The sequence below is a fragment of the Myripristis murdjan genome, chromosome 6 (genome assembly GCF_902150065.1).
Source record: "Myripristis murdjan chromosome 6, fMyrMur1.1, whole genome shotgun sequence".
Taxonomy (NCBI): Eukaryota; Metazoa; Chordata; class Actinopteri; order Holocentriformes; family Holocentridae; genus Myripristis; species Myripristis murdjan.
Genome location: NC_043985.1, coordinates 4,022,695 through 4,044,123, shown reverse-complemented (window position 1 = coordinate 4,044,123; position 21,429 = coordinate 4,022,695). Strand labels below are relative to the sequence as shown.

At 40.1% G+C, this 21,429-nt stretch overlaps 1 protein-coding gene across 1 annotated transcript in view; it reads left to right on the top strand.

Moving 5' to 3' along the window:
- The window catches only part of LOC115360515 (carbohydrate sulfotransferase 8-like), a 57,830-nt gene that overhangs the window by 14,578 nt on the left and 21,823 nt on the right, over positions 1-21,429 (top strand). Inside the window, exon 2 of the mRNA XM_030053479.1 lies at positions 4,267-4,464. Coding sequence (XP_029909339.1) covers positions 4,278-4,464 — 187 coding nt within the window. The 5' untranslated portion in view covers positions 4,267-4,277. The remainder of the gene's footprint in view (positions 1-4,266; positions 4,465-21,429) is intronic.

The window sequence follows — 21,429 nt, the reverse complement described above, 5'->3', positions numbered from 1 at the left end:
TGTGTCAATAGAGCAAAAACACTGTGAATGCACCAGTTTGCACATGTGTATTTTCACATTTGCAGCCTTTGGCAGGTCAATACCAGAAGAAAAGGCAATCATTGTCAGAATAAAAAGACCTCTTGGACTCAAAGTGATCATCAACCTTCACCAAAATACCAGGGGCCGGATTCTCCAAAGGTTCTTAAGATTAAATTTCTTCTTAAGTTCCACTTTTTTTCTTAAGTTTGGGTTTAAGAAGAATCTTAAGATATTTTTGAATTCACAAAGAAAATATCTTAAGAATCCAAACAAAAGATCTTAAGAATGTTCTCAACTTTATTCTTAAGATTTTTCTTAAGAATAAATGGGATTCTTGAAAGAAATTATCTTACTATTTTTCTTAAATAGTATCATAACTTTAAGACAGGTAAAGGTCGTCTTAAGTAACCACATGCTGTGTGAAGGTAAGCTATTTTTCAAACATCTTTGATTAATTTAGAGCCAAATTTGATTATATAACATAGATTAATGTAGTAGGCTAATACCTTAATAATTTTACATTGTATATGTTAACATAGTGATAATCGTTATCTAAACTGTAATTCAGCCTAATATCTAAACCAGTATTTAGACACATATAGGCACATATATTGTTTCTGAGTCTATATGAGGACATTTTGTTTAGCCACCAGTCACCATTCATGTGTCAATTATATTTAGATTCCATTAACTAATAGGTTAGTAATATCGTCGCTGTCCAATACAAAGTATGTATCTCAATTTTTGAGAAAACACTTTTATAACATCAAATCAAAGTTGAGACTATAATGGATATTGTTTTGTTGGATTTTAGATGGAACTGCTGTGGGTTGCAGCTCGAGGCTGTTTGTTTACATAAAGGTAGATAGTTGAGAAGTTCGTAAGTGGAAAAAATTAAGAAGTTCTCAAGATAATGTGCAGTTCTTAAGAAAATAATGGGGAATAGCACTTGAGAACATTCTTATGAACTTCTCATTTTTTCCTCTTACGAAACGTCTTAAGATTATTAGTAAGAACTTTTTGGAGAATCTGGCCCCAGGTGGAGATGGCACGGAGGCAGGCACAGTGTCTGGCTAACACAAGTGTTGTCAGCCTAATCTGTTCTCTTGTAAGTGTGTGTGTGTGTGTGCATGCATGCGTACGTGTGTTATATCAGAGGTGTTAGTGGAGAGTAATTGCCTATTTTGGCGAGAAAGACCTGAAAGTTCAGCAAAACAAAAGCCTCCAGGACATTCTGCAGTAGCTGATCTTAAAAAAAAAAAAAAAAACAAGTTGAACTGACCCAACAAAATGCTGCTGTTCTGCCTCGTTTGACATATGAGACACTGAGACAAGTAAACAACAAAGTGTTTGAATAGTGATGAAAAGGTATCAAATGGACTGCACTGTATTCTGCTCTACCGAGACTGCTGTTGCTAGTGAAAGTGTTTTCTCTGCCTCTGCAACAATGGCTTCGTCCCTGTATGATTGCTCAAAATTGGTGCAACATGGCGGCTCCAGAAAGAAGCCCTTGTTTTTTAATTCTGAGGAACTGACACCAAAACCTGACGTTCGCTGTTGATGTGTTAGATCACTGACACATTTTCTGCTATCAAACTCCACTGTGCGCTGGAAATATCTCAGTGTGACGTCACACCATCAGTGTTATCCAGGACAAGAGGAAAAAAATACATCTTCAAACAACACCAGGCTCCCAGAAATACAAGCAATACAAGGCAGCAAGAAAAGCAGTTTTTAACAGTATTAAAATGCCCTACAATGGATTATTATCATTATTGGATGATAACATCATTGGTCACCGTGTCTTTTCTCAAGGAGAATTGATGTGACCATAATTTACAACAATTTGTCAAACTGAAACCATCTGGTCACTTTGTCTGGCAACTAATGATCTTACAAGAAGGAGGCTGTGAATCTACCACCAAAATCCAGACTAGACCAGGTTACACAATACAATAAAAGAGAAAATGAAATGATGGAAAAGATTAGTACTCCTCTTACTTGTGTAAAGATAAGCCAGGTGTCATTTGCCTACATTTGAATTTCAAAATAAGATATTTGCCATTTGAAAAGGATATTTCCTTGTGCTTACAAAATGATGTCTGACATTAAAAGTAAAGCACATCAGGAGTTTCTGTTCAAATTAGGAGTCCACTTCAGACTACCCATGTAGGTAATGGCTCTGTTAATAGCTCTGATTATCCTCTGTTTGAGGACTGAATAAACTATGTCTCTTTTTTTCTCTCAAAATGGACACATAGTGCTTTGGGAGTCTCCTTTCCCCTCATGCGAGTGTGTGCTGGGGGAAGACTGGCTGAGGTCAAAACACTGCTGAACAAAGCAGGAAGCCATCATCAATCCTCTGTGTGGGTATATCAGAAATTAATCTTAGCACAAGCTGTGGTGTGTGTGTGTGTGTGTGTGTGTGAGAAAGGGATGATGTAGTTTTGTGTGTATGCCTCCCTATACCTGAGTTGCTTATTTCCATAGTTAGTTACACCTGCTGAGAGTAGCTCTTTGACCGCACTCCAGAGAAACAGATGTTCCTGCATGGCCTCATGGGAACAGGAAGCTTGTAGTCAGCAGGATGCTCTGCAGGATCTTTTAAGAGTAAACACACACAGACACACACACATACCTTGTGCACCAGTATGTTTAAATAGGCTGGCACCATCCCTATCCACTCCAGAAGGGTTTGTTGGCAGAGCTGCCATCTTCCTTTACCCAGACTGAACCATCCGTGTACACACACGAGGCCCACGTGCATATCACCCTCACTCTCCCTTGGCTGTAGTTAGTTCTGTCATAAATCATCATGCTGCTGGCGTGTGGTTTAACTCAGTGTCTCTGGTCTTCCGCTTCCCATTAGTCTTGCAGACCCTGATCCGCTTGGTCATAGAAGACCAAGACTTCAATGATCTGCTGCCAGCGAAGATGAGATGAAATTTTAATGATCCCCATGGGGAAACTGGGTCTTTGTAACAGGATAAAGATAAGAATTCAACCAATGGAGCAAACACAGCATGTTCAAGATAAATACAACAAATAGAATGTATTGAGACGAAGAAATAAAACTCAAATGGACTTGAAAGAATTAGCTCTGAGAGATTTACATATTAAAGGTACTAGGTTTAGCTTTTGTAGGTGTCCTTCCATCATTTTCATATTAATTCTGATACCTTGGTAGATTTACTGGATACCAGTAGTGTAGCCAGAATTTCATAAATGGCATCATTATTGTTGCACTAAGATTTTCATAAGATAGGCAAAATAATGAGCAGCAGGGACTTAATAGACCTAAATAGGTCTGCATTAGTTTACATGCATTAATATGGAATGGTGGACAGAGCTTTTGTTGAAATGTTAAAGTTATGATCCTGATAAAGGTGTTCTGATGTGTTCTCAAATTACGATTGGCAGACTTCATTCACAGCAGTGTTTTTACCTTTACTGACCATATTAGAGGTCGCTGATGCTGTTTTCTTTCTTTTTTTTTTTTTTTTTTAAAGATTATTTTTGGCATTTCTACTTTATTTGACAGTCACAGCAGAGAGAGACAGGCAATTTGCTCCATGTCAACCCCTCTCTCTCCCCTGTGGTCAGATTTGAACCCAGGACACTGCGAATAACTAAATTGATTTAAACTAGACATGTACCATCAGTGAATAGGGTATATCCCCAAAATGACCAGAATCCTCAATAACAACTTGTGACTCTGTCCCTAATTGGTTCAACAGTTTGGCCAATCAGTGAGGGGACTGTATTACATGAGAGATCACTCAGTCCTCCTTATCCACCCCACAATGCAACATGTCTAACACATTGTCTTTTGTGCATTCCTAACAGTAGCGCTAACCTTATCAAGTACGCAAATGGAACGTTTGGCCTGATGGTGGCGCTGAAACGTTATGGGGTCACCAAAATCGGCAGGATTCTTCCTGTTGGGCTCATGAATCTTCTCTGCAAATTTGAAAAGGTTCAGATGAAGAGAATTGTGTTCATAGTGAGGATCTGCAGTGGCAGTTGGAGCAAATCCCTGATATCCCCGACCTGCTGTTATGGGAATATAAATATTTTTAATCAATGTGTATGCATGTAAAGACAACCAGAATCAGCATTAGGATGTTGAAGGATGGGAAATATAAAAGTGCGCCAAGCTGGAATGGTCCGTCATGTGCTGTTGTCTTTTCATGGAGACGATAATTGAGTAACCCTAACCCTGTGACTCGCTGTTGCCCCCATCAGGCTGAGCTGGAATGAGCCCGGTGGAGTGGAGGCGGCTGGGCGCTGCTTGTGGCTGGAGGAGGCTGCTGGCTGTGGCCATGAAGCTCCCCTGCTCGCTCTACTGCTCCCTGTGGTTCCTCCTGCTGCTGGGAGCCGGATCTCTGCTGCTGCTCGTCCACCTGCAGGACCTCACCGAGATGGTCCAGCAGCAGACTCCAGGTCAGTGCTTCTTAGTGCTCCGTACAGCGAGGTCACCCACCCACAGACAGGCAGGCGGTAGCTCACGCACCTTGATGTAATGCATGACCTATATTGACCTCTATTGGTGACCAATTGGAATTGAAACAACGCTGACAGAATGTCTCTCCTACAAAAGTCTCTGTTTATGTGACTCAAAACTTTAAAAATATACACTACTCACAAAAAGTTAGGGATATTTGGCTTTTGGGTGAAATTTATGGAAAATATAAAAAGTTCACGCTACAGTGATATTATATCATGAAAGTAGGGCATTTAAGTAGAAGCATACACTGGTGATTTCCTCATCTCAAACAATTTCTTGAAACAAAAGCCAACAACAGTGGTGGATATACCACAACAAAAAATGTCAGTGTCAATAACTTGTCATGTGCCCTTGAGCATCAATTACAGCTTGACAGCGACGTCTCATGCTGTTCACAAGTCGACTTATTGTCTGCTGAGGCATGGCATCCCACTCTTCTTGAAGGGCGGCCCTCAGGACATTGAGGTTCTGGGGTACAGAGCTCCAGCCTCTACACGGCGACTCAGCTCATCCCATAGGTTTTCTATGGGATTCAGGTCTGGAGAAAGTGCAGGCCACTCCATTTGAGGAACCCCAGTCTCCAGCAGCCGTTCCCTAATGATACGACCTCAATGAGCTGGAGCATCAAACACCTGATGTGAATTTTGCCGTTAAGCTCCTTGTTAGAGAACAGCAACTTGTGCAAAAAGTACTGAAACACTGAACAGTTGGACATGTGCATTCAAAAGTTTACAGAAGGTCACATTAAGTTCACCTGGAAAGGTTATAATGCATTTTAGGTTCATCCTGAAATTTCACCTGAAAGCCGAATATCCCTAACTTTTTGTGAGTAGTGTATATGCAGACGTGACATGCTCCATTTTGCTTTGATAATAGCCAGTAAGGTGTTCCTCTAGTCATCCAGTAGGTCCCTCAGTTATTTAAACTATCACCAACTGTGTAACATACCATACCAGTGAGCTTGGTATATTACCTGGGTCATTTTCAGCTGCGTTTCTTGTCTGGTGAAGGTCCCTTTGAACCAGAATGACATTTTTTTTAATGCTATTTAATAAAAGCTAGCTTTTAAATAGAGAGAGTGACACAGTTTTGAACATGAAATGGCTTTTCAGTGTAGTTAAGGCAGCAACTTTTTCATAGTCCCTGGAGCACAAAACCTTTTTCTTGAAGACCTGAAAAACGGTGTGACACAGTAACCATCCACATGGCCAGGTAAGAGATGGATAAAGAGAAAGTGGAAGTTCAAGGTTAATCCTACTCCACTTAGCTGTGTTATGATGGCTTAAGATAAGTCAGATAATTTGGGTGCAAAATTGCTGCTAGCCGCCAATTAAATGCTGCTATGTTGTGGGAGGTGAGTTTATCAGCATTACAGCTTTACTAACAACAAGTAGCCATCATTTGGATGTCATATTCTATTCAAAAAATTTAAATGCAATAAAAAAAAAATAGTATTTGGTGAATTTTGAGATTTATTTGCCACTGTGGTCTAAAAGTTAGTTTCCTACCCTGCTGTCTCTTCATGGTGTTTGTGTTTGTCATTGAATGATGCGATGAAGAACTTCTAGTAGCGACGGACAACTTGGCTGCATCTTGTCTTTGTATGGAAAGTGTTGAGTTACAGTAGGCCCAGTACCCACTTCTTTTTAAGAACAAGGAGCTGGAGCAGCTTAGTTATCTTTCACATACTGAACTGAGCCTTAGAGACAGTCATGTTCAGTGCTATTCATCTTCAGTGGAAAAGCACAAGCCAGTAAAAACCTTCACTGATGGCATATCATGTTCAGTAATATCAATTTAGGAGAGGATATTTCAACCAGTAGACAGAGCTGGTTACAGTCTCATGGCCATTTATCCTGGTGTGTAATCATGAGTGGATGCTGTGATTTCCCTGTCAGCGTGTCCAGTGATAATCACTTAGCAAGAGGAGCTGTTTCCAGAGCCAGGGTTTACCCCGCTGATTAACCCAGCAGCTTTGTCAACTGCTGCTTTGTTTCATATGGAATTCGGCAGAATAATTTGAGGCCAAATGTCTTTAAAATCACTCTCCCGGGGGTCCCTTGCGCTGTAATGTGGAGCCGCAGTTGAAGAAAAAGTAGATTGTGGGTTTAATTCTTCTTCTTTTTCTTTCTTTTTCGCTACTCTTTCAGAATTGGGGATTGCTGCAGTGCCATACCTCGTTTAAGAAAAAGAATAATAATGTGACAGGGAATTGAAGAAGAAAGAAGGCTTAGCAGTTAAAAGAGATTGGAACTGGTTGAGTTTGCAAATTACATTTCACAGATCAATATAACCGTATAAAAGAACAAACACATCAGAGGCCATTTTTAAATTGCATCCCTCTGTGTTCCATCAGTGCAGAACGCACAATACCCTGAAATTGGTTTTGTGGCGTCTCTATCGGCAATCGGCTCCGTTTCCCTCTTGAATCCCTCACTGACACCGCAGATTAAACAAACGCAGATTTTCAGTCATTCTGAGGAAACTGATGCAGAGGGTGTAATTGCTGGCGTGCGAGTGCGGCGTGCACTCAATAATAATGGCTCGCCAGCTGTGATTAGGCCATGCCTTTTTTGTCTTATGAAACACTGCGGCTGTCAACAAATCGAATGATGCTGACGCCAACATTTTACACAGAGGAAAGCATATTTAGTTTACTGAGACTAAACTTGGCCTGCCTGTGACCTCTCCTTGTTTATTAGCACAGCGTGAGTGAGATTGTTTCTGTAAAAGAAAATGCAATCCAAAATCGACCCTTAAATCAGGACACATGATGCGATGGAAATATCAGCTGCTAATGATCTCATGGAGCTGTAGTAAAATAAATTTAAGCTCTGTATATCTCTTAAGGACAAACGTGCACTTTTGATGCAGAATGCAAATAAATGTTTTGTATTTGCATCCCCATTTAAAGAATGTATGTGATGTTCTTACACCAAAAATAAAAATCCTCAACATTACAAGCAAGAGGTCAGTGGTCATAGCCACACAGGGCTCTACAAATTCATGGAACAAATATTCCTGTGACCGTAGAATAATTGGTATTTTACGTTTAAACTTTGAAGTAGCAGGGGGAATGTGTTTTCACAAGCCTTGAGATTTTGTTTTGCTCTTGTTGAATCAAGGGACAACATTACTCTTTATATCTCTGTTGCAGCAAAGCTCATCTGGCGATAAGCACATTTGTAATACAGGGTCTTTGCCCATCATTCCCTATGTTAGTTCCAGTGCAAGGGGTCAGAGTGAATTTTGGGATTTGGTATTAAATGAAAAACATACTGCATCTCCTGCCTCGGCAACACAAACGCAAGAGCGGTGTGCTGGAAACCATACTTCTACATCATCTTGTCATTTGAAATTCAATTTTGTATCATGTAGGTAATCCCATTTTCTGTTTGGCTTGTTTCTTCTTGTGTGATTTCCATGCGTGCGCTTTAGTGACCTCCATGAACTCTTCGAACCACTTACTTCTGTGTCGTCTGGTTGCTCTACAGTTTTGCACCGGTTTCTTCGTCATTAATCAGGGAGCAAAACCACTGACAAGATCCGAGGGTTCCACCCTGCCGCCAGTTCAGTAGCATACAGTACTGAAAAAAACATGCTTCCTAGAAAATTGAAGAAAAGGAGGACTGCATTTAATACAGTGATGGATGTCTCTATTTATTTCCACTGATAATGCTTCTCAGATTCTTTCCTGTGCACCAAAAACTTTCCCTCAGGAGCCTGTGTGCTCATTTAAAAAAAAAAAAGAAAAAAAAAAGTCACCCTGAGACCCTCGAGTAGCTACGTGCAAACCTATGGGAAAACACAGGCACAGAGAAGTGGTACACTCAGCTAACCAGCTCCATTGAAGGAATAGGGCTTTCAGTGCCTTGCTCAAGGGCACTTTGGCTGAAGATAGATAGATAGATAGATAGATAGATAGATAGATAGATAGATAGATAGATAGATAGGTATACTTTATTGATCCCAGACTGGGAAATTCACACGTTACAGCAGTATCATCAATAAAAACAAAAAATAAAAAAAATTAAAAGTATATACAATAGAGACTAAATATGCGAAATATATACACTAAAGACAATAAGGGCTAAGTATATACAATAAAGTAGCCTGAGCATATGAGATGTTTAAGTGTTGAAATGTAAGTAATGTAAGATATACTGATGAAAATAATAACAGTAACAGTAACACGGGGGTTGTTTCAGGAGGAGTGAGCATGTTTTGTGTTCTTCTTCTGTCCATATTTTCCGTTTGAGGTTAGGCTCAGGGAACATGGCGGTCACAAGCAGGCGTCTCTGACCATTAGACTGCAGATATTGGTGCTCCGTTGCTTTGATGTATGCCACTAGATTTTTCAGTCCAGGAGCAGCGGCGTTCCCTGGAGAAAAAGAGCTCATCGTCCAAGCCTGCATTGGCCTTGATGCTGAGTAAACATTTTGAATGAGGCTGCCCAAGAATATCATCCCGAAACATCTCATCTAAATTTATGAGCATATGCTTGGTTCCAGGTGGCCAGATGGCGAGGGAGTGACAGTGATGAGAAGGTCCTGAGAGGGATCAATATGCTATTCAGCAAGTGGACCCGCACTCCCTCAGACTTCATTAAGTTGCCCTCTTGAATTTGCACAGTCACTCTGGTGGAGTGGGGCAGTACTTCTCTGCCTGGTTGCAGTAAAGCCTGCAGTAGCACCCTAATACATTTTAAGTCAAATAAAAAAAAAAAAAAATCAACCTTAATTCTTTCTTTTTGGATAAAACCTGCCTCCGCAGGTCCAGCAGTTTTCAGATATTTACTCGAATTATGTCATTGTATTGTGCTTTATAATGTTCAGGCTTAGCATCTTTTGTGACTGTAATGCAAATTAAATCCACAAAGAGCTAAAAGAAATTCAAAAATGCAAGTTTTACCTTTAAGGAATTACAGCAACCACAGGTGTTTGGTTAATATGATGTGCTGATGTATTGTATGTGTCATTTTAGTGGAGCACCAAAGGACAGTCGTCCAGCATGAAAATGGCATCACCTTCAGACTATGATGGCACAAAAAGAAAAAAAAAAAACCCTCAGAATTGCAGCGAGAATTCAGTACAGCACCTGACTGAATTCCACCATAAATAGCTTGTTTGCTGGGATGTTTGGGTGGCAGCAGGACACAGGCATTGACTTCCTTTTGTTTGGCTGTCTTTCTAAACATTGATTCATGTGTGTGTGTGTGTGTGTGTGTATGTATGTGTGTGTATGTATGTATGTATGTATATATATATATATATATATATATATATATATATATATATATATATATATATATATATATATATATATATATATACATACACACACACATACACACACATACATACATATACATACATACATACATACATGTGTGTATGTATATATATATATATATATATATATATATATATATATATATATATATAAACACACTACATATCACATTGATTGCACTATTATGTTTCCTCTCAGCTTGCCTCCCCCAAGCCTAAAATTAGAGACAGCCTCCTCTGTCATTGATTTAGAGCATTTTAAGCGTTGGATCTGCTCATTTACTGCTTCCATGTATGACTGGATATCACCAAAACCTGATTGATTAGCAAATCATTGATTTCTTTGCTCTCAGGGGGTGGCAGATGTGTACAATCAGATTACAAATAGCAATAATAACTTACACACTGTTACAGATGATTGTTCCTCCTTAATTGAATCAATGCTTTTCAAGTTGTGAAACTAAATCCCACTTTTCTGCAGTGCTGCATAATCTAATTGCATTTGAGCGGCACTCTGGCTTCTTTTTTTCCAAACCAAGGAAACTCATTATCCTCGTGCAGCTCTATAACTGATCCCAGTGTTTTCTTTACATTCATTTATCTGCAGTGGCTTCCTGCTGCTGGAAATTGCCACCACAGCTGGAAAAGTGTGAGGAAAATTCATCATGTGGCCTAATTGCTTGGCTGCCCAAAATAGAAATAACAATTACAGTTGCAGTTACAGCACAACTGCCATGACTCCTGACATAAACATCCAAATAAGAGCCAGTCTTTAAGTTAAAATGAACTGAGCAAGATCTGAGTCTCAGAACAGAAATTTAATCTGCTGCAAACCCTGCCACCCCCGAACACTCTCAGACACACACATACACACACTCACAGCACACACTCACTCTCCCCACAGATGTAAAAGAAATGCTACAGCAAAGACCAGTTGGCCATTAAATTGTATCTCATGACACCCAGTGTTTTCTCTCTGTTTTATATAGAAATAATCTGTGGGAAATGAGTTTTAGCCTTATCGCTGTTGCACCAGAGAACGTATGAATATGCATTTATTTACATTTTCAGCGGCTCTAGCAAATGATAAATTTTGCTTAGACACTGGATGTTCTCTTAACACAGAGGACAAAAACAGTTGGCATGTCTGCTGCATTCAAGCGAGGTGAGCTTGCTGAAGGAAAGCACATTAAATTATATCAAAGCCTCCCCCCGCCATTCTCCCCCGCACTGCAGATTCAATTTCCTCCCTTAAGTGACCTAATGCAATTTGAAAGTTTGGCTACGGCTGTGTGACATGTGTGATGTGTGCCCCATTTCAGTCCAAACAAAAACATGTCACAGCAAGCTGAAGCCTGATTTGAACAGTGTGCTGTAATTAATGTTCTCTGGGGGAGGTCTAACAGTAGCATAAAGCTGCTCAGGAGTTGGTTTAACAATTACACTGGCTCCCTGGCTGCTTCCCCATGAGAAGCATTTGTGTTTATGCCAGTATAAATAACTTGACTGACATTCACTTTTTGTTTTCTCTCAATAAAGTTTCTAGTTTGAGCTGTGGGTTTTAGTCAAAAGCCTATGATTTGTACATTTTTCCATCTTTCCACTGGAGCATTTGAAAAAATGCAGGAAAAGCACATAAGGATATGAAAGCATATACTGCTCCCTAAAATTAAACCCTCCTTATTCCAGCAAAATGGAATCCTGCACAAACCAGAATTATTTTCAGTCCACACATGCCAAGGCAGAGTCACAACAGATATTTGTATAGTAGTGTCTAATCCGCAAATCTTTCTCGCTTACTTATCTATAGCAAGGTTTCTTACATAAATTAGGTTTCTTCCATAAATTAGGGTATAAATCTCTTTATTAGCAACCTAGAGCTGCAGCCACAGTTAAAGTATCCCATTCTGGATGTGCAACAGTATTTGAAATTGTTCAACAATTGCTTCAGCTATGAAGCAACAATTAAGAAATAATGTTGCAGGCATACAGTGAAACTTGAAGGACAGCTGCATCTGTGCTGTTCTCTATGGCAAACTGCACTAGATGCAGAAAGAGATCATTTTCTGAGCTGTTTGCCGTGGTCATTTGACAATTTCAAGAAAATGGCGATTGTTGTGAGTTTTTATGGTGACAAGACATGTCCTTTTCCTGTCTCTTGTTGATGTTCATCATGTAGCCTGGGGTTGTAATTCTAATCTTACTGCTAATTTTAATCATGAGAAACCACATAACTTGAATGGTAGAAAGCAGCAAAATTCACTTACCTCTCAGTGGTCTCATGCTCACCGTCATCAACTCAACAGTCCATTACAAATGTCCTTTTGGAAAACAGGAAATAGCATAGCACAGTCAAATACATCTGGAGACTGTCCATCCAAAAACTTTCATGGGACTCTGGCTTCAAAAAGTCAGTCTTATAGATTTCTGGCCTGCGATAGCATGTGGTTCATTAAGTACAATCAGGAGAAATGAATGCTCTCATGAAGAAAGCACTCTGAATTTTCCTGTATAGGGGTATACCAAGTATGAGAGCATCAGTTTTTGTGAGTTGAGAACCTAAATGCCGTGTTGTTAAAATTTTGTAAATAATACTTTGATTTCTGCTCTCCAGCAAACGCAGCATAAGCAGTTTTTGTCTGATTTTTTGCCCTTAATATGAATGAAACAGCATTGTTTTAATGATTGCTTGAACTTTTCTTTGACTTGCCGCAAGACTCTTAATACACTACAACGGTCACAGTTCTGTGCAATGGCAGCGGTTCAATTAAAAAAATGGTCACTACTCTGACCATCCTGCTGTGTTGATTTTAATGTGAACATCATTCTACCCCCGTTCAATTTCTATGATCTGAACACTAGCTGCTACCATACTTGTGGGACACTTGTTATCCCACTCTGTCATTTCTGCCGTTGCAGTGAGCTTTTTTGCTGGTGTATTAATAGCCATGAGCAGACAATGAGCATCACACAGCCGTATGGATGATCTGCTGCATAAAGGTCAGCAGGGTCACTTGTCTCCCTGAGGGGTTAGGGTGGAAAAATCAGTCACAGACGGAGTAACGGAAAACTGAACAACATATCACTGCCGCTTTGAAAACCATGTATCTGGCAACAAGGTTTTCAGGAGTGAATCAGAGAATGCATATCTGCTGAGAATGCATTTCTCCCTCATGCCCACAGATTTTCAGCAGGTGCAGTATATAAACAATGTTCACTAATAAGTCAAGTAAGAGAAAGGAAAACACATAAAAATGCAGTTACATGAATGTGCTAGTCACAAAACAGTGTGAAGGAGTTCTTTGAGCCATGCCTTTTAAGCAGAGAGACCACATAATAGAGTTGATTTGACTTGTTGGGTATTGGGTATTACCTGCTGTGCTGTTTGCTGGGAAGGGATCAGAGTATTCAAAGAATTTATGAAGTCCAAGGCACTCGCAGGGGGTGTCAAGTTTAAAAGCCCGTACTGTATTCCATTAGGGCTGTCTGAGCTTTTTAACTTGACACCCCACATGAGTGCCTTGGACTTTTTTTTTTTTTTTTTTTTTTCCCTCTCTCTCTTTCGTTACATGATTTTTCCAATATAGCAGCAATATAAGAACCTGCAAGTGCACAGCCTCAGATACAACCTAGGAAAGTTAGAGTGATAGCTGAGCATTATATCGTCCCCCAATAAGAGAAATACACCTATACTGTGTAAGTCCCTGCAATATATTTATAAAGGGAAGCCATTCTCAAAGCCCTGAAATAGATCTCTCTTCCTCCATGTCAGTAGCTTGTGGCCTCAGTGAAAACAGCATTGTGTCATTTACATTTTAGACATTTAGCTGACACCATCTTAAATGACTTACAATGACTAAGAAGGTACGTGTTCAGTGTCTTGATTGAGGACACTTTGGCAGGATGCGTGCCTGTTGATGGTGGTTATTCACAGTTTTGGGGGTTTGAACTTATGACCCTTTGGTTATGGGACAGCCTCACAAGCCACTGTGGGCCTTAATGCCCAGTTTCGGATGCATTATGTCGTTGTTTAAAATATCCCAGGTCATATTCATCTGCACACTCTGCCTCACTCACCTTGGCTTGTGTTGATATGCTGACAGGAACCACAGTACACACCACATACCACAGGGGACTGAGTCAGCACTTCGCCAAGGTCAAGGTCTCCTCAGAATAGGTCTTTATGAAGACAACAGTAGTCCAACAAAGCCTCACTCGGAGGCAGCCTCTTCCAAAATACAGCGGGAATCGGGAGGCAGCGTTTTATTTGAATGGTGCCAATGTTTTCGTAATCCACATAAGGTTACAGCCTATGTTTACTTAATGTCGCTGGGTCCATTCCCCTTAGCATATGAAATGTAAATTTTGCATCAGATAGAAATTGCAGCAAATATTGCTCTGCACTGCGGTGAGACACGCGGAGGGGGGCAATGTATGGTAATGGCGTTTTATTATCACACAAGGATTTTTATTTATTTTTTTTTTTCTCTATCTGATAACTGCAGAGACACAGACTCCATGACCCCCCCCCCCACTTCCATGGAGCGATCATGATCTCATGTCCAGAGGCAGACTGGTTATTACATAGCATTAGCATTGTCTGCGAGAGGCCACCCACAGAAAGAGAGGAAAACAGAAAAGAACATTGAGATGCCAGCAGGCAAACACAGTCTTGAGGAGTCATCTCTCTGCTGCCCACACTTCGCTTCTGCAGCTGGGGGAAGGGAGCTCAGACAACGGGCTGCCGACTCCCACTTCCTCCACTGCGCTGCATGCAAACTAATTGGGTGGACAATACCTGTCACTGTGTGGCCTCGCTTCCAGCCCTCTCAGCATGCAGTCAGTTTGCATAACAGTTTTCAGCAACTGGTGCACACATACAATAGTACAAACCCAGCAGCCATTATATCACGGATGTCTTGCAACATTCCTGAGGACATGTACGTGAAGCCATCTCAAGGCATTTTATAAGATATCTCGGTGTGCTGAGAAACACTGTCTTGAGTAAATTTTGTCTTCAAGAACACATTTTTGTACATGGAGATGTTGTGATGTTTGGGTAAGTGTTATTTCTTAGTTCCAGTAGGGCATTTAAGGCTAACTAATTGGCATGCTGTATTCAAATGCTTCCCAATTTGCTTCCTTATCATGGATCAACATCAATAAAAGATATGTGTTTGCTTTACTGCAAATGAGGAAGCATCTGCTGCAGATTGACAAAGGGGGGGATATGGCACTCATCTAATAAAATGCCGCCAAATGTGCTTACAGGCGAGGCAGAGCACCAGCGATGTTTTTTAAGCTCACTTTTCCCCTCTTGCGGAGGCGACACTGATCTCGGCCTAATTCATATTCTCAGCTCACGTAGCAAGAGAGTGCAGGCACTTAGAGAGACAGGCTGGATAGATAGAGTGTGAAAGAAGCTTTAATGGAGCGGGGCAACCAAAGAGGATTGGTATTGGGGAAAACCCTGGTTTCACATAGCATTGTCTGCAGAGAGCTATCTCTTGCCTCTCATCTGCCATCCCCCCCAAATATAAAGGGTTCAATCACAGTTCAGTAGGTGAGAGGATGCCAACCTACCCAAAGCCTGGTCCTCCCCTCATCTTCAAATAGACTTCCACTAGAGTCTGCTGAGTCAGATGAACATGCCTGAAAAGAGCAGCTGCACAATCCTAAGGAAAAGCCTCAGCAGGACGTGATTCATTCCACTCTTCCATCAGACAGCGGCTGCTCAGTGCTGACTGCTGCCTCCATTCCTGTAGTAATGTTAACAACTCTTGCATGCTGTGCGGGGCACATTAAATCACAATAGCAGTGGTTGGCACAAACAACATGGCTGAGGCATTGCCGTAATGAATGTCCATGCCACTGCGCTTTGTTGGGCCCACAGATACAGTCTGGACTATTTATCTGATAGTGACGTGAGCCGCTATGACTGCCTGTGAGGGATGGCACAGTGTGTGTAGGTGTTTGTTATTGATGAGTGAAGAAATGTGGCAACTGAAATAATTGTGTGTATCATCCGATTTGGCTGAGGCTCAAGTGTATTCACTGTGACTGTGACAACATGGCGTGATGCATTGGTGTGCACCGAGCAAAAAGCCCAGCCTCAGCAACTGCATTAGCTGATTAGATAGTGTCAGAGCACTTTCTATAGGAAGGCCTTCCTGTAAACAAACATGAAACGTGCTTTTTATCAGTTTTAAGCGCTGAATTGAATGGATTAATACATTCACACATTGCTTTTGCTATATTTTTTTCTGTAACCTAGCCTTTTTCATGCAGAGACGGATAATTATTCTCTCGCTGTTTATCTTTACCTACTGATGCTGGCGCTGACATTTCCAGACAACAGATCGGGTGCTTGTCTTCCTGGATAATTAATACTGTTTTGCATACATCTTAATTATTAACAAAATCCTGGTCTCAGACAGCTTTGCCTTTACCACTTTGCTTTTAGCCTTCACCTATTAAAATAAAGATGATATATTGTAAAGAACAAGAATAAATGACCTACAGCCAGTCTGCTTAGCAACCTGCATAAAAATGGACTCTTTCGGTTTCTTTTTTTTTTTTTTGTGTCATCTCCATGAGAGATTAGACTAGCCTCCATATGGAGTGAGGCCTGACAGTTATGTATTGTCTCATGGAAGTGTGTCTGTCGCATTGCAATGGCTCATTATCACAGGTTTGTGTTTCCTTGGAGACAACACATGAAGTTATATGATGAGAATATTTGGTCGGCGTTTGTCCCATGTCACACATTTGTCACTGTAGCACCGATAAAAGCACACTGCATACTTTGTTTCGTGATTTAAACCCATAATGCTCTTTTATTACAGTGACTTCATTCATCTTCTTTAATCCAGTGCGACTTTCTGTTGGGAGATAAACAAAGCGGTCTTTTAAAAGCAGTGCCCTGACTTAAGCTGCAGCGCTGAATATACATATTTTTGATACCCAGTTTTGTTGGAATTTGGATCAGTTGACATCACTTTTACTGAAAATATATGTATGCACTGTGGATTTATGTAAAGAAGGATTTTAGCAGCAGGAAAAGGTGGATGAACCGTGCTCATAAATTCGTAAATCTCTGGTATCTCTTAAAGAAATAGTTCACCAAGAATGAAATAATCATCATTATGTTATGTCATATAGGTGAAGTGAGTCACAAAGGACGTCACCTGGCATAACTCAGCAGCCTTCTCCAAAACAGCTGGAATGAATAGAGACCATTTCTTTAGAATTACCAAACTAACCTTCTACACAGTTTCTTGCCGAGAAAATGTGAAAAATAAAAACTACTAGACTTCTCTCTAATTGTGTATTGTATTTTGCCTGTTGCTCGGTGCGGTGCAGCTTTTGACGTCGCAACAAGCAAAACCGATGTGCGCCACACGGTTTGGTGCTGCTATCTCTGCCCTATCTTGCTGTGTGTTTATGTTGCTTACCGCTGGAGTCACAGCGTATGATGTCAAACAAGCATCATGCACGGACAAAAGATGCAATTACAGAGGTCCAACTAAATTACATGTCGGCAAATGCCATTTTCAAAGCACATGTGAAAATGATTTGTATCTGATTAGGATGGATTGAATTCTCTGTGTGCTTTTTGCTGTTCACATATGAAAAGAACATTTGACTCACTGGATATGCCGAAAAATCAGATTTGAGCTGCCTGTCTGAGGACGGCCTTTATGTATCCATTAAATCTAAGGACTCAAGCAGCTTAACCAGCCTTGAGGCCTGCCTCTGACACATCAAATCCTGGCTGTCCCAAAACATCCCGAGTTAAATGAAGACACATCTGAGATCGTTGTGTTTGGTCCGCCTGATTAAGCCGTGTCTGGGCTTTCTCGGTAGTTTGTGTCCTTATGTAAAAACTGCTGCTAGAAATCTGAGCACCATACTTGATCCTGACCTCTGTTTTCAATATCAGATAAAAAAAAAAAAAAGAAGTGGTTGAGTCTTGTTTTCCTCTAGTTGAAAAATATTTCTAAAATTAGATCTCTTTTATCCTTTGCTGACATCCAGTTATGTCGTGCATTTATTTCGTCTTGTTAAGGCCACTGCACCTCTTTCGATTCTGGCCTCAGCCAAAAATCACTCCATAGTCTAGTTGCTGCAGAATACAGCTGGGAGGCTTTTACCAAATCAGACATGGGACCATATTACACGCCTCCTAACATCAACTTCACTAACTCCACCGGCTGTGTGCTTGATTTAGGATTGATTTAAGATGTTTCAAACAAGAGGGCAATCCAGACACTCTAAATATCAGCAAATGTTACAAGGAAGGAAATATTAAAAAGCCTTGATTGTATTGACTAAATCATTAAAACTCCAACATGTTTTGACCACTGTCGTCTGTGTCAGGGCTTTAGGAAGTATATACTGTCAATATCATGTTAACCAACAGGAGGCGATCACATGACCCAGAGAGTATCATGACCGGTAAATACAGGAAAAAACAAACAAAAAATGTCCAGACAAATATACATAAACATTGTATGGATACCTGTATTCCATTTACGATGCTTATGTATATTTTTTTATGTGATTTTTTTTTTGTTTTCCTGGGTCATGTGGCCCCACAACAACCAATAGGAGGCAGTCACAACTGTCTTGTCTGTACCTAAAGCTCTGACAAAAACCAGCAGTGGTTGAAATATATTGCCATTTTTTTAGTATTATTATTATTTAGCTACTACAATAAAGGCTTTTCAATAGTTTCTTCCTTGTTGTCACATTTCTTGATATTTGGAGCGCCCGGACCCCCTTTTAGTTTTAGTCTTAGTCATATCTTGAAATATTTTTTTTTGTTTGTTTTAGTCAGGTCTAAGTCATTTATTTCATCTTAGACTTTGTCAAATTTTAGTCAGAAGCACTTCAAATAAATATGGTCACAGTCATTTTAGTCATTGTAGTATAATGATAGGACGTTATTCTAAAAATACTGTTGTGTTTTTTTTTTATTGTTGTGGCCAGTCCTCTTGCTTGTATTAAGGTGTACTGTTTGCTCTTTGCTAATATTATAATTATAACATTATAATAAGTGAGCATCGTTTCTAACACAGTATTAATTTTGCACCTGAAGCAATACAAAGGATAAACTATGCCTCAAGTATGTCAACATGAAAGCTCATAAAGTAATACTACAACATGCTTAACTAATGTAATTGAGTTTTAATGGTGAGTTTGCACCAAGAATTTACAACAGAGGAGTTGAAATTTGCAGCTACTTAAAAGAAGAAAGACAGCATATCTGATTGGAAATGTTCTGTGTTTCATAATCCTCTCCTGGAATTAACCGTGTTCATTTGTTTGGCTCTCTCTCTACTCTCACCTGTAAAATGTTACTAATCAATAACGTTGTATGCACTAAAAGGCATCAATTTGGGCTCGTAGTGCTGTTAGCAAGTTAGCTCGACCTTGCAACACCCCGCATGGCTAGTGTGTCCATGCACTAGATCATTCAGAGGGTTTTATAACCTCATAACTGATCTCCCAATGATCCACAGGAAATAATCCATTAGTCTTGCTTTTAGCTGCACCACAACACATTATCTCATGCTGTTAGCCTGCCTCAATAAAAAAGGTTCCCTGTGGTCTTAATTGCCTTTTTCACCTTTGAGACACTGGGGCATGAATTCAATTTATAAGTTAAATTTTTTGTCGTTGGAAAAAAAAACAAGTGGTGTATAAAGTCATTCATTCATTCATTTCCAAACTGCGTATCTGTGTTAGGGTGGCGTGAGGTGGGGGTGTATGAAATGTCTGTTTTAATAGAGTACAGTCAAAAATGTAGATGTCCATTAAGCTTTATAAAACTAACTACCATAGCCTAATGTCTATTACTTTGTAATCATCTTTCTAAAGATGATTGGGAATCTCAGTGGTTTTCTTGGGTAATAAATCCAGGTGTATTTTTAGAAACATCTCTCGCTGCACTGATGCAGTTTTTTAATGTTGTCATTATCTTCTTCATCACATTTCTCTTGATAATGTTATTCTTTGGAACAAATGAATAATCCCAAGTAATTAAAGAAGATATGACAACTGCAGTAATTAGTCCATGCCACGTGTATAAAAGGATTCAAGGGGCTATATTAGCCTTACAGACTAAGCATACTCACACTGGAAATATCTGTACAATACCGTTATAATATAGAATAGTGACACTCAGGATACATTAGACATTTTCTCTGTTCTGTTTTGTGGGTTTTTTTTTTAAACAGTGTTTATTTGTTGTCTTTGATCAGTGCAACATAGACTCACAAATTTAGGTTTGGAGTTTAGGTAAGCTGTCGTCCCTTGGGGTTAGAGATTTTGTTTCCAGGGGAGTCAAAACAACTGTAATTCCAGTCCAGTGACTTTAGCTAAGCGTGATGAAGTGGTCTGTGACTGAGGTAGGATTTCCTGAGCAGCTTGCGCTAAGCATCACCAAGGGAATAGGATTCAGAATGGCACCAAGATGTATGGTCACTTTACCCCTAGATTTCCATCCTGTTTATTCCCGCTGTGTAACAAGCTTTGCTGTGGCACGGCACCATGCATTTCTCACAGCAATCATCCATTGGTTTACCTAAGCAGATGAATTCTCCCTCACTGTTTTATTCATCAGGTTGCGCTCTCCAGCAGCATGGCCCTGCTTTGGCATCATATCGCTGGTCGTTGCCTTGAACTGATGCAGGCTCAACCACAACCCTATGAATAACACAAAGCCCAATGAATTATACAGTAAGCAGGGAGGCCTGTGCGTGTGTGTGTGTAGATGTGTGTGTGCGCACGCGCATGTGTGTAAGAAAATGAGTGGAAGCAAGCCACATTTGCTATGAGCTTGACACACTCACCACATCACCCACGTAGATGAACACAAGCAAGAAGAGTTGACAAGTGCAGTTAAAATATCTAGCTACTTTATACACATAATACAATCTAAACACAGCAAAAACATGGTTCTTAAGGTCTCAGGACTGCGCAAAGATCATGAAAAATAAGTAGCACGAGCCTGGAATACTGATGTAAAAATATATATACATCAAATCCAGTTTTCAGAATGTCATGGAAATTAGTTCACAATCTTTCTTTCAACCAGTCATGCTGAAGATCAAACTCGGTATCAAGCTTGGATGTTGGTTGATCCAGTTGCTTTTTTATAAGCCCCTTTGATCTAGTGAACTAAAACCCCTTGGGGTTTTTATCTCAACTGCACAAATTAGTAATTAGTAATTGCATCTCTTTGAAGGAATAACAGCCCAAATGGCATATTTCCTGATTTCTAAATCCCAAGTGGTATCTTTAGCCTGTTAACAGTGGGAAAGAGTAACATTTTAATATAGATGCTAACAACTATAAGTCATGGAAGTTTGTTCATTGGAGTATTCATAGAAAAATCATGGAATTTAATTGGCCAAAGTAGAGTATCTTCATCAAAGGAGACTGTCAGGAGCGTTCACTTAAAGACATCTTCATAAAGCCCCGTTCAGAAGCTCTAAATAGAAAGCAAATGAAATCTCATGCCATGCAGATGAGAGAGCGATGGTGCGCGGTGTAGTGCTGGCAGTGGAAGGGGAGTTGCAGAGTGATCAAAGTGTTGAGGAATTC